The sequence below is a fragment of the Ictidomys tridecemlineatus genome, chromosome 2 (assembly GCF_052094955.1).
Source record: "Ictidomys tridecemlineatus isolate mIctTri1 chromosome 2, mIctTri1.hap1, whole genome shotgun sequence".
NCBI classification, from domain to species: Eukaryota; Metazoa; Chordata; class Mammalia; order Rodentia; family Sciuridae; genus Ictidomys; species Ictidomys tridecemlineatus.
In genome coordinates this window covers 167,647,674-167,661,562 of record NC_135478.1, presented here as the reverse complement: position 1 = coordinate 167,661,562, position 13,889 = coordinate 167,647,674, and the positions used below count along the sequence as shown (strand labels likewise).

Here is a 13,889-nt window from a genome sequence, read left to right as displayed (position 1 = left end):
CATTTTCTATATTGTTGCAAAGTGCCCACATCAATAAATTATTTCCTTGAATGTGCTTTGTGTTTGGGTGAACTAAACTAAAATATTTTTATTGTAGTGGTAGTTTATTAAAACTCTGTGATACAATACGGTGATGGAATATTCTGTTCCAATTGGATCAAGTGAGATCAAATAACAAATTGTAATTTCAGTTTTTAAAACTTGCTAAATGTAGCCAGACATAATTGGGCAAGCCTATAATCTCAGTGACTTGAGAGGCTGAAGCAGGAGGATTACAAGTTGAAAGCCTGCCTCAGCAACTGGCTGAATTTGTAAGAATTCAATATACTCACTGACAGTATATTTCTCCATAAAAATACAGGATGTTTTTCTGATGCTATATAATAGTCATTAGATAATAATTTAGCCCACTTTCCAAACCAAACAAGTTATAAGTAGTTTCAACTGACATGCAACTGGGTCAACAATAATGCAAAGAAGAAAATGAGCAATGTTTCTAAACTGGAATAGGGTAGCAATGCCAATGTGATTTATAGATGCACCCTGATAAGTTAGTGGAATTTATTGAAAGGCACAGATACTTAGACTTCAACTCATTGGTACATATTTAGCAGCAATTCAAAACGCTGCATGAATAAAATGAAAGTATTTGAGACCTAGTAAAACTGTTATTCTTATTTGAAATTCAAGGAAGCAAACCCCCAGAAAATTGAAGTGTGTTAAAAAAAAATGCAACCTAAAGTGGAAAAAAAAGTGTTTGATTTTTAGACACAAACTTTGCCTAAAGAGCTTAAACCTCTCTGGATTTAGCTATCAACAAAATAAACAAAGCATTAAGAACTGGGCTACACAAATGGTATGGATTTAAAAAATGTATTTACTTGAGGTCTAATGCTCCAGTGAGATATACAGAGAAAAGATGGAAGTTGAGACTTCAAAATTACCCCAGTTGTGATGACTTGAACACATTTATGAGAACTTTTCTTATGTACTATATAAATAAACATTGTATCTACAAGTATATTGTTTAGATTAAGAGAAATAAAATACATTCCTTTGTTATATGAGAAAATACTTGACAGTTTAATGTAATGGTGACAGATTCAAGACAAAGCTAGGCCTCATCTCTTTTGTTTTCATTAAAAAAAGAATAGGAAACTTTGCCAGGCAACTGTGTGTGCTAATCTAACCTGTAGCATTGTTTAGCCACAAGTTACTCCATCTATAGTATTCTTTGAATAAATACAGGCTTCATATTTTAATACTATTTTGTGGAAGTCTCATTGCTAATTGATAAGGAGATGTTGGAACCCCAGGTCGAGTACTGTAACACTAGGTGAGTGAGGTAGGTGAAATGTAACATAAATTTTTTCTGTTTGAATTGTGTTGAAGCACAGAGGGGTCAACAGATAAGACAGCATCTCCATGCCATTCATTTGTGTTATTCCAAACTCGAGCCAAGTGTGGTGGGTTGAACTAGAGAAAAAACTGTGGCACAAAGACTAGATGGAAGATGGCTATAGGAGCACTGCCCAGTATTTTGCCTACAGCTGAGTAAAGATAAGTGAGGTCAATATTAATAGGAACAATAAGGAGAGTGTGGGTGGGGTAGGAGGTACAATGTATGACATATAACATCACCTGCCTGGGATGAGTATATGGACTATAAGTAAGAAGTGATAAACCACAATCCATGAAAAAAATAAATGAGTACATCATTTTGACTCAAAGTAGTGGGCTGTTTTACTTTTCTTTTTGAACCATGTGCTCTATTTATTTAGAATACTAATTCCCAGATTTTTTTTTTTAAAAAAGCACTTTTTACACCTCTCTTTCATACTCCTATTTTCTCTACCCAGACTTCCCTTCTCTCTTTCTCTATCTAGGCAAATCTGACTTATATCAAAGTTTAGATATCACCTTTTGTCTGAAGTGCTCCGTGATCTCCCTTCTCATACTAATGCCTCCCTCCTCTTTGAACTCACAGCATATTTATCATGAACTTCAAGTGGGAACCCTACCACCTTGTATGTAACATAGTTCTTTCCACCAGTGATGCACTGAACTCCTTCCTGTATTTGCCATCATGCTAGGCTCTGGGGAAGAACAGAACTAGATACAAACCCTGTTCCCTATTCTCAGGGATCTCACAGTCTGAAAAGGGATTCAAGAATGTAAAAAAAAAAAAAATCACACTCATGTGACAAGTGAGTTAATAAAAGAAACATACCAGGCACAGATTTAGCACAGAGAAGGGAGTTAATGTGTTCTATGGACAGGAAGATCAGAATAAGCTTGCCAGAAACAATGGTGGTAATTCATCTCACAGTGAGCTCTTGGAGGATAGGGTTCCTATTTCATGCAGTACCTGCATTACCTAATAGGCCACCAGCACAGAATTGGTAGTCAAGCTCTCAGTGACACCTGAGCAGGTAGAAATCTGGTTCCAAAGTACAAGATGTCTAGAAGTCCATTTTCTTCATATTCAAATTCATCTTTATGTTGTTATTGTACCATTTGATTTGATTTGGTACCTTTCCCTCTGACTGTGATTTGTCTGTATGTTTGAAATGGTGTTTTCTTTGGTTAGGTTGATTATGAAATAGTCTTACTACATGAATCCCATTTTTGCATCTTTCTTCTCTATTTCATTTTGGGGTCCTCTTAACCTTCTAACTTAAAAATACATATATTTCTATAATTAACTAGTATAAAGAAATTGTTAGAAATCAAACTAATAGGATTTTGCAATTGCTTTGAAATATAATGCTTTCCTCTTTATGGAAATATGTGTTTTCTAAACATTGACATTGATTCTAAATAATTATTAAGATAAATTAAAATGAAAACACAGTGTCTTTGGCATTGGGCTAGTTTATATCTAACATGTTATTATACAAAAAGGTGATGTTGAATCCTACTTATTAGTGAGTGTGTCTTTGAAGTCATGGAACTGGATAGATGTGGACTAAATGGAAATTGTGCTTAAAAAATGAATTTGTAAGCCAAAGATATTCAAATGTTATACTGATTCCTTCCATATTAATAAAATGCTTGCCTATGAATTTCAGAATAGGCAATATCAATAACAATCACCTGCCATCTTTATAGATCTGGAATGAAACCAAACTGATGATGGTAATGACACATTGTAGAATTTCATCCCCATATTTTTTTTAAGTATGACATCAAAAAGAACAATATTTAATTTAAAGGTCATAAAAGTTCACATCATCATCATAAATATAGAATCTAGTTTACATATGACTACAATGAAGAAATCTGTTAGCTAATTATGTAGCAACCTGACTCTGGTTTTCAGAATTTCCTAAGCTTATGTTCCTTAACACCATATGTTACAGGGAACAGTAAAGACATCTGAATTCAAATATTTTGAAGAAATGTGTATTTAGCAACTGAATACATGCTAAAAAGAATAATTTACAGCAGCAGTTTCATTACATTTTTTCTCTCCAGTTTTCTAGTTCCCATCTGAAATGCAATGATAAATACAGATATGGAACATATTTACTACCTGGCAAAAAGCATGCTTGTTGAATGGGCACAAACGTTCTGCCCTTAAATATAAGTTCATAAACCACCTTGTCACCTGTGTGGGAAAATCTTGCATTTTAAGGTGATGTTCGACACATTGAAATGGAGTACCTATAGAAAGTTGTATTTTACACTGTTCTTCCTCTTTGAAATTATTTACATCTCTTTTGCCTAATGTGTAGGTAGCAAAAATATTAAACACATACCATTAAAAATCACTAAATAATACATAAAAAGAAGCAATAAGTGTGCATCTACATGCATTTACATTTTACATTTTATTTCAATGGGGCCTTAATTTTTCTGCTGTGATGCATCTTTTTTTATACTGTAAGATTGCTGTTATAATTTCCCTAAGGTCACATGAGTCTCTTAACCAAGTTTCATCTCTGATGATACATGCATATGCCAAAGTCTATTAAAGCTGAATTATTAAATGGGACATTAATTCTACTTCGTGCAAACTGCCCCTTCTCAATACACATCAGCAGAAAATGATGACTGTAATGAGTTAATTATCTGCAAGTTATACATAAAATTTTATTCAAAAATTTAGATCTGATGGTTTATAAAGTCATGCCAGTAAATTTTTTTTATTTTGATGCTTCTAATTGAAATCTAGACTTTTTTCTATTGATATTTCATAATGCTAACCAGAATGCATTCAGGTTTTGGAAGGCATCCATAAGTTACCATACAATATCCATCCCTTCAAATCCTTTATTTTTAAACACTAAGAAGAAATAAGATACTTCTGTTATTGTGAATAAATTTGTTTCAGCTGCAAATTTAGAACAAAATGCTACAACTGAATTTTAGTACCTTTAAGATACTCTACCAAAATATGACCTATTTTGGAGCACTCTTTGTTCCTTGACTTATATTTCAAACACTTTTTTTCTGTACAGGAGTGTATTCTTCAAACGGTTTAACAATCCAGTTTCCATTTGAGGATGCACATCCAAAAGCAACACCATATTAGTCAATGGAGCCTAAAATTGGATGTAGAATACTTTTAGGCTTTTATTTGAACAAGTGTCAACAAATTATTTATTCAAATAATCATTAAAACTGAAACATGAGCTTCCATCTGGGAAATATTTCAGCTGATGGGGAGTAACAATGCACTGCAGTCTGAGGTGAGAAATTAGTGCTGTTAATTAGAATCCCAAGACAACTGGAGTTAAAACTTCAATGTCACTTCATTAATTAGTAGTAAGATATTTTCTTCCTTTACATTTTTGTGTGTGACAAGGACCTAGGGGAGTGAGGTGCTAAAAGAACAGTATTATAATGCTGAAAGTCTTGGGCATATTGAAGTCCATGATTCTCAAGGAATCATCTTGGGACAACAAAGTAGGCAAATCCTTAATTAAAAATCGTTTGCCTTATTTTGTGAGGAAACAAAGAGTTTCACATTTTCTTAAGTGTGGGTTGTATTCTGGAAAATAGTTTAAGTCATTCTCATTGACCTGAGAAGAATGATGTGTTCTTCATACAGATAATTGTATTTAAAAAAAAGTGAGATAAGAGACAGCTGATTTAGACCAAAACAGTTGGGAATTTGTCTTTAGAAAGTTATTCTGGATACTATTGGTCTCTCTTTTCATGAATCATTAAGTGGCTTATACAATTCTTAGTGGAATCATGAGAGAAATTTTATGTCTAAAATATCATGCTGAGATTCAACACAGAATTAAGAGCATTTTCTATTAACACTATATTAAGAAAAAGCTTATTTTCATGAGCTGTACAGTTCATTTTCTCTTTGTTGATCCTTTAGATATAATAAAATGCATTTAACAAATCAAGTTGTTTTTTTCCCTTTGTTTTGGCTGGTTAAATGCTCTGTTTTTTGTAAAACATTATGCAAGTTAGAATTAATTTAAATAATACTTTAAAAGGAGGAGGTGTCAATAGCTTCTATTTGTTTGATTTCCTCTGAGAAATAAGGCATAATTTACATCCTGTTTTGGACATTAACAGTTAATATTGTATATGTTTCTAGAGTAATATCAGCTATCCTTGCTAGAACTGAAAACAAAATGTTAAAAAAAAAAGCAGCACACAAATGGAATTTTTAAAACAAACTATATAGCATAATAATTGTAAGACAAAAACCTACTCTAGCTTAGAAAACAGCTAATTTTTACTGCATATTTGTCATGGTACATTTAAATTATAGTTTTAATAAAATACATCTTTAGATCAAAGCTGAAAGAAGACATCAGTAGTAGATCAGTGTATTCCATTTTTCTTCTGGATGATGGATGGCTTATGTTTTTTATATTTCCACAGAACATTTCATTCAGTATCATTTTACTTATTTCACTCCTCCAGTACATACAAACACGAGTGCTGGTAGACAAAAAGTATCCTTGAATCCAACCACATTTTGGAATATTCATCAGCTAAGTAAATCCATGCAGTTTATTTTAAACTTTCAGTTCAATCAAATGGCTTTGCTGATGCAGTTTTTCTCCTTTCGATGGCAATATGGCAAATGACGTTTTTATTTCTCAGGCAAGGAAGAAAGCGAAACCTGTACAATGAAATCTCATAGGAAACATAAAGTCTGCCAAAGTGAACATCTGTGCTCACCTGTGATCTCTGTTAGGTGTTGGTATTAGGAAGAAAGCCTGTTAGGAAAGTTATTCATGGACTTAATTTATAATTGGTGGAACTCCGTTGAATTTCCCACCATTGTAAACATCCACATAATGCCATGAAAAAAGTTCATGTATATTGCATTTTTTTTTTCCAGTTATTGTCTAGGCAAGGTTCTACTTGAGGTTTTTAGAGGTAATGCAGCTCAGACACTCCTGGGTGCCCTCTCAAATTCGTGGGTCCTCCTGTTTCTACCTTTCTTATTTTCTTGTAAGTGCTTCCATTTATTACTGTTCCCTTGAGTATGTCCTGGCCTTTGCCGACGTTGTTTTCGGTCCCTTTTCCAAACTTGTTCACAGAATTCATCCATTGTGTTCAGGTTGGGGTGGTTGATGAGCTGCATGAAGTCTCTGTACCACACCTTCTGGCTAGGTGTCATGCTGTTGGACATTTCTTTGGTCTTGGAGCCATCTCCATCATCATCCTTATGAAGAAGTTCTTCTAGATGCTCTGTGTCAATGACTTCTAGGGTCACTTTAAGGAGAGTTTGCATGAATCCGTGCTCCACAGCATGACACAGGTAATTTCCAGAATCCTTCCTCTGTAGACTACGGAGCAGAAGTCCTTGTTCTGTCCTGATGATATGATCATCCACCCTGATCTGGGGGAGGGGAGCATAATAGAATAATTATATATGTATACTAAATATAAGATCTAAAAAAGCACCAGTAAAAATTTGCATTGTTTGTTGAGATACCTTTTAGCATTTAACAAAATTGCAAACTTAATAAAAATGATAGGCTTCTCGCATCAGAAAAACGAGTTATATCCACCAATTGTTTTTAAGATACTTTGTGCCACTGTTGAAATAGAATTTCTCATCATACTAATTTAATATGTTGAAAAAACTTGAGGAAAGAATAAAGATATATCTTATTTTATAAAGTTGAAAGTAGGTATATACATATAACACATACTTTAGATTGAATACTGAAATTGAAACAATACAAACATGATTCTAGGACACAAAAGAGTATTAAGTGATTTGAAAAAAAAATGAAATAAAAAAATCAGCAGTTGAATAGGCGGAAGAAATAAATTTGAGATTTATAAACAAATGGGACTTACTTAAACTAAAAAGTTTTTTCTCAGCAAGAGAAACAATAAGAGAGGTAAATAGAAAGCCTACATCCTGGGAACAAATTTTTACCCCTCACACTTCAGATAGAGCCCTAATATCCAGAATATACAAAGAACTCAAAAAAAAAAATTAAACAATAAGGTAACAAATAACCCAATCAACAAATGGGCCAAGGACCTGAACAGACACTTCACAGAGGAGGACATACAATCAATCAACAAGTACATGAAAAGATGCTCACCATCTCTAGCAGTCAGAGAAATGCAAATCAAAACCACCCTAAGATACCATCTCACGTCAGTAAGATTGGCAGCCATTATGAAGTCAAACAACAATAAGTGTTGGCGAGGATGTGGGGAAAAGGGTACACTTGTACACTGCTGGTGGGACTGCAAATTGGTGAGGCCAATTTGGAAAGCAGTATGGAGATTCCTGGGAAATCTGGGAATAGATCCACCATTTGACCCAGCTATCGCCCTTCTCGGACTATTCCCTGAGGATCTTAAAAGAGCATACTATAGGGATACTGCCACATCAATGATCATAGCAGCACAATTCACAATAGCTAGACTGTGGAACCAACCTAGATGCCCTTCAATAGATGAATGGATAAAAAAAATGTGGCATCTATACACAATGGAGTATTATGCAGCACTAAAAAAGACAAAATCATAGAATCTGCAGGGAAATGGATGGCATTAGAACAGATTATGCTAAGTGAAGCTAGCCAATCCTTAAAAAACAAATGCCAAATGTCTTCTTTGATATAAAGAGAGCAACTAAGAACAGAACAGGGAGGAAGAGCATGAGGAAAAGATTAACATTAAACAGAGATGAGTGGGGGGAGAGAAAGGGAGAGAGAAGGGAAAGCATATGGAAATGGTAGGAGACCCTCCATGTTACACAAAATTACATATAAGAGGTTGTGAGGGGAAAGGGGGGGGGACAAGGGAAAGAATTGAACAACAGCAGATGAGGTAGAGAGGGAAGATGGGAGGGGAGGGGAGGGGGGATAGTAGGGGATAGGAAAGGTAGCAGAATACAACAGTCACTAATATGCCATTATGTAAAAGTGTGAGTGTATAACCTATGTGATTCTGCAATTTGTATTTGGGGTAAAAATGGGAGTTCATAACCCAATTGAGTCAAATGTATGAAAGATGAAATATCGTGAGCTTTGTAATGTTTTGAACAACCAATAAAAAAAATCAGTAGTTGAATAGGCAGAAGAAATAAATTTGAGATTTCAAGTTGAGCAATTATTTTTTCAATTCATGAGATCTTGGTTGTGAAATAAGTTGGAGGATATGCTGTTGAATATAATTTAACCTCACTTTTATTTTGAACACAATTTACAATAGAGATCTCAAAAAGCCTAACCTGGCAATGTATAAGCTCAAATGACATTTTCACAATGTAATTCTCTAGTTTAAAATCTGTTTAAAGTGTCAATAAGAAAACAGGAGTATTTTACCTTTATATATTCATATTTTGTTTGTAAATTTATTAGCACATTTTAAGGTTTAAAAATCAACTAAATACTCTGGTTTTCCCTTTTAAATGCTTTTCAAGCATTTTAAAGGTCCATAAAACTCAATGAAATTTTTGGTAGACATTTTAGTTTCACAAAGGGAAAAATTGATCTATTGAGGAAGATCTGCTTGAGGCTACCTCAACAATTTGCCAAGAGACCTCAGATCCTTTGTCTCCTTTTTCATAAATCTATTGTCCGCTTCTCCCAACTTTTCCTATTTGAAGAGAAAGTTGTGGAAAAAGGAAAAAGAAAATAATAAATGTATTTTAAAATCCAGGAAGGTTGACAGTGCAGACAAATGAAAATTAATTGAAGAAAAGTTAAAAATTAGTATGAAGTCTTGATTTTTTTTTGATGAACAAATATAAATAACCTAATAGCTTTCTAGCTAACCACAGTAAGAAATATGGAGACTTGAAAATATATCTCCATACTGTTTCTGGGGCAGCAACTCTTACCAGGTCACATTTGTTTCACCAGCCTCTAGATTTACAAAGCCTGTTTTTTAATCAGCCTATATAATAATGAATGAACTATTGGTCAATTAAGAAAAGGATAAGTTGTGCAGAGGTGTACTTTTTTTGCCAAGTAAAATCTGGGGTCACTTAACAGTACATGTGATGTATAAATAATTCAGTCAATTGTGTCCCTGTACCTCTTCTTTTCGCTCTTCATTTCGTCTTTGGAATTGCCAATAAACCAGTGCTCGCTGTGACTTTGGACTGCATTCCAAAAATGTGCTACTATTTTCTACTCCATAAATGATTCTCTCTTCAAGACTGTGGACATGATGATTATCTGGCCAGTGACAAGAAAATGAAATGAGACAATGTTAGAAAAGTAATCTCAACTTTTCAAGACATTTACCTGAAAATTCAGTAGATAAATTGTTCTCATGTTGGAAGCTGTTTTCAGATTGATTCAAGATGGCAGAAATATCAAGGCTGTAAGGGTTTCAGAATCCAAATGCCTACCTATATAGACTAACCATATTGTTATAGGTTGTACAAAACATACATAGAGATTTTTCTACCTGCAAATAACATATTAGCAAAATCAGTGATATGTGGAGTATAACTAAATATCTTTATATTACATGATAATACTCTATAAGAAATTATTTTTACTATAAAACTCTTCTCTCTGACTAAATGGAGTCAGTTTGTATTATACTATCATCTAGCAGAAAAATTACTGAACTGGGCTTTTGGAAAGAAAACTCTGTTTTTCAGAAATTATTTTTGTCTCTTTATGTTTGCTTTTCATCTATAAAATTAAATTCACCAACCAATAATATTTATCTAGTATTTTACAGAAGGTAGAGATTGGGAAGTTTATACTCCCCACCAAAAACCCTTAAATAATCCACAAGTTTTTCCTGGAGATCAATTGGTGTGAAATGTTTGGGATGGCTCAGAAGAAAGATGCATAATTACAATGCAATGTGGTTTTAATCGTCCTTATTTTAAAATGACACATCTTTTATTATTTTCAAGAATTAGGCTGTGGAATATGGCAAGAGTATGTAATAAAATGCAGCAATATGGAAACCTGTTTCCTGATTAAGTTTCTATTATTTTACCCTTTATGTAACCTCTTTCAATGTGGTAACTGAAACATAGCTCAGATCAAAAGTATGACACAGAGAATCTAGGTAAAACTCATTTGGAGAACAAAACTCCATATTATCTTATATAATCCTGTTTCCATTATGACATCCTGTACAATCTGGAACTCATTAAATTAATTTAGAAAATAATAAATGTATTTTCACATCCAGGAAGGTTGACAGTGTAGACAGATGAAAAACTTTTGCTCTCTACTTCAAACTTAGCTAGGTTTTTAATTTAAAAATTATTCTCTCTCCCCCCTCCCTTTTTTGGCATCACTTTGACAGTTTTACTCATGTCATAACCAACTGAGTACTTTTGTCTGTCATAACTGATACAGCTTGCTTTCACTAGATTTCAGGATTTCCCAAACCCTTCTTCTATCCAATCCCTGGGCATGGCCTATGTTCCTTGTCTCCTATCTCACCCTGATGCAGTTGACCTGGGCCTCCACTTGCTATCCCCAGGGATATCAGCCCTCAGTGCCTGTTTCTCAACTGCCCTGAGTGTCAAACAAAACTCTTCCCATATTGGGAAGTATCTGTCCCTTCTTATTGAAAAGATCCACCCCCTGGAAACAAGGCAGAATAAGAAATGACACAAATGTAAAGAAACCACAATATTTAATTCATTCCAAGTTACGCTTTTTCCCCTATTAGCATTGTATCTCCTTGTGTGTAATTTCTACAATGAATATGGCATGCTTTTTTCCCTCTGAAATTATTAGTGCATCTCAAATTGAAGAAATATGGTACATGTTACTGTGCTAGTTTACAAGACATCTGTTCCCTGGATAGAGGTGAATTGAATTTCTATGTCCAACAGGGTCTGGAAAATCTGTGGTTCAGGAACTATCACCAATAATGAGAATGCCTTGTCACCAAGGCCAATACTATTTATATACAGAATAGACTTTTTTCCTACTATTTTTTTTTTGCAGTGTAAATATGTTTGATCTACAAATCTTTTTACTCTTAGGAAGAACTTTTCATTTAATCTGTCTGTGAATGAATCATAATGTATTTGGCTTGATAATATGTAAAAACATGTGAAAAGCCATTGTCTTCTCTGTTAACAGGATGATGCTCAGAGTAACTTATTTATTTCTTGCCTGTTATGTTTAAATTACCGTCAAAATCTATCAAAGGCTAAGGTATGAGTAAGTTATTGCTCTCAAACATAGAATTCTATTTAAATCCCTTAATACATTAGTTGACACAGAGAAGATCAATGTGACTTCTATAATGGGACAATTTATTTATTTATTTATTTTGTTTTTGCAGTGATGGGAATGGAATCCAGGCCCTCAAACATACTGAGCAAGTGTTCTACTATAGTGCTATACCTTCAGCTGTAAGACTTACATATTATGAGAGAAAGTGCTTCACTATAAATAGATGCAATATCTTCAAAATTACTGAGCTGTCTTCTTTTCCATTAATCTATTCATTTCAGTTAATCTATTCATATAGTTTAACTTTTCTGATAGCTCTAGGAATCCTGTTTGGTTTTTATTTTCTTTTTAATGCATTTTCCAATGGCAATGAACTGCTCTCAATGTACCAGAAAAAGAAAGAAAGAAAGAAAGAAGGAAATATAAAAATAAATCATCTTAATAGTAAATGCCTTCTTACATTTAAAGTAATTCATCTTATCTGCTACTTTTCTATAGTTTAATCTGATAGATGATGATTTGTGGTTAAACAAAAGATTTATAGCAAGTTGTTTTTAGTTTAATGTGGTAATATTTTATGGCCTTTGCAAAATCATGACTTTTAGGTTCTTTCTCACCTTGATAAGATAACTACAACTGGGTAATTTGGTTCATTGGCTTGGTGCCTCCAGTTAGTCTGCTTTGATAACTACTCTTACCAATAACTTAGAATCTCACTCTTCCTTATCTCAACCCTTTCTTTCTCTCCTTTCTGCAAGCAACAATAAAAGAGAATTATCTTCTAGCTAGTAACCAGTGAAGTTTAAGATTCTGTCATAATAACTTTAAATCACAGTCTGTACACAGACTTTGTTTTGTTAAGTTCTGCTGCCATCAGCCATAATCATAAAAAGTAAATTTCCATTGCATACTGTTGTTCTTTTTAATTTTCTATAATAGAATGTTTTGATCATCAGCAACATCTAATTTAAGACCATAACTTTCATTTAATGTGGTCTCAGCCCAGGACCCATATATTTGGGTGCACAGATATAACCATTAGTAAATCGTAATCTATTAATTTCCCCTCATTTGTTAAGTTAAAAACAGAAACATAAAAAAAGGTTTAAAAATAATTATTATAAGGCACTCAAAAAATATCCATTCTGTTCTCTAAGTGTTCTACCCTAACCATTTGCACAAGTTTTGTACAGGTAGGAAAGATTAAAGACCCAATGACAATGTGTTCTTCTCTCTCATTTTTTCTGTCTAACCCCTCCCTCCTTCACCCTCTTCCTCCCTCCCTGCCTCTCTAGAAAGATTTATAAGCAAAGGAAATACTGATATTCTTGTTTTCCTTCCTTATTATATTCTTTACTTTTTCTTGGGACATTGTACTATCAGTTTATTTAAGGCAAACAGATCTATATATGATTGGCTGCACAGTGTAGCTGTACTTTTCAGATAATGTATAGGCTTTATAGTTAACCAATGCAAATCGAAAGCTCAATAGTGTTGATTAAAGATTTACTGAGGATATGAAATCTTACATATCATATTCAGGTTAAGTGTAAGTTAATCTATCTCTGGATTAAATTAGTTGACCTGAGAGCAGTTGACATGGAACCTACTGTGTTAATGGACATGGACTTTATTGAGTTGTTTGGTGGTATTCCCTGGATTGTGTCAAGGGAGCCCACAGCCAACACTTTGAGGATACTCGCTGTATTTCCATCACATTATTGTTGAGTATGGTATTTTCTGCATTGTGATGCTGTGAGAGATTTTTCTCTGGCTTAGTTTTTAGGAATGATTAAGATTCTCTTGATCAACTGACTTTTTAAAGATGAATTTTGTGATCATATTCCCACTCTACATTGGCTGAAAATAAGCCAAGTTGATGTCATACCCTTCTAACTATTGGTAAATATGTTCTTGCTGCATGACTGGTTTTGTTCTTTGTCAGTGTACCTGCTTTGTCTTTGAAACACTGTTGTTATTGCTATCTTTGATTTTTTTGAATCAAACAATTGCAAACCATTTTAAATACATTAGATTATTTATCAAGTGTAGAAAATGCAGCGTTTTAGAATGTTTTAAATATCTTTTTTGTTGTGATTAAAATATGTCTACATAAAATATTAGAACAATGTCTGGGCATAGTACAGTGGCATGTACATTAAGTGACGTTATTGTTACTTCTCTTGTGCTAGCTTAAACTGCCAATTCAAAACTTCATCTTTTTCTGAGAATCTCCACTAAGCTAAATAACGAAATATTTTCCCACAT

At 33.6% G+C, this 13,889-nt stretch overlaps 1 protein-coding gene across 6 annotated transcripts in view; it reads right to left on the bottom strand.

Annotated features, from left to right (window-relative positions):
* Positions 1-3,391: 3,391 nt before the first annotated feature.
* The window catches only part of Sema3a (semaphorin 3A), a 431,159-nt gene continuing 420,661 nt past the window's right edge, over positions 3,392-13,889 (bottom strand). For all 6 annotated transcript variants that reach the window (XM_078040129.1, XM_078040128.1, XM_078040131.1 and 3 more), the window contains 2 exons: positions 9,493-9,635; positions 3,392-6,823 (listed from right to left, as the gene is read on the bottom strand). In XM_078040129.1, the coding sequence (XP_077896255.1) occupies positions 6,368-6,823; positions 9,493-9,635 (599 nt within the window). In that variant the 3' untranslated portion in view covers positions 3,392-6,367. The remainder of the gene's footprint in view (positions 6,824-9,492; positions 9,636-13,889) is intronic.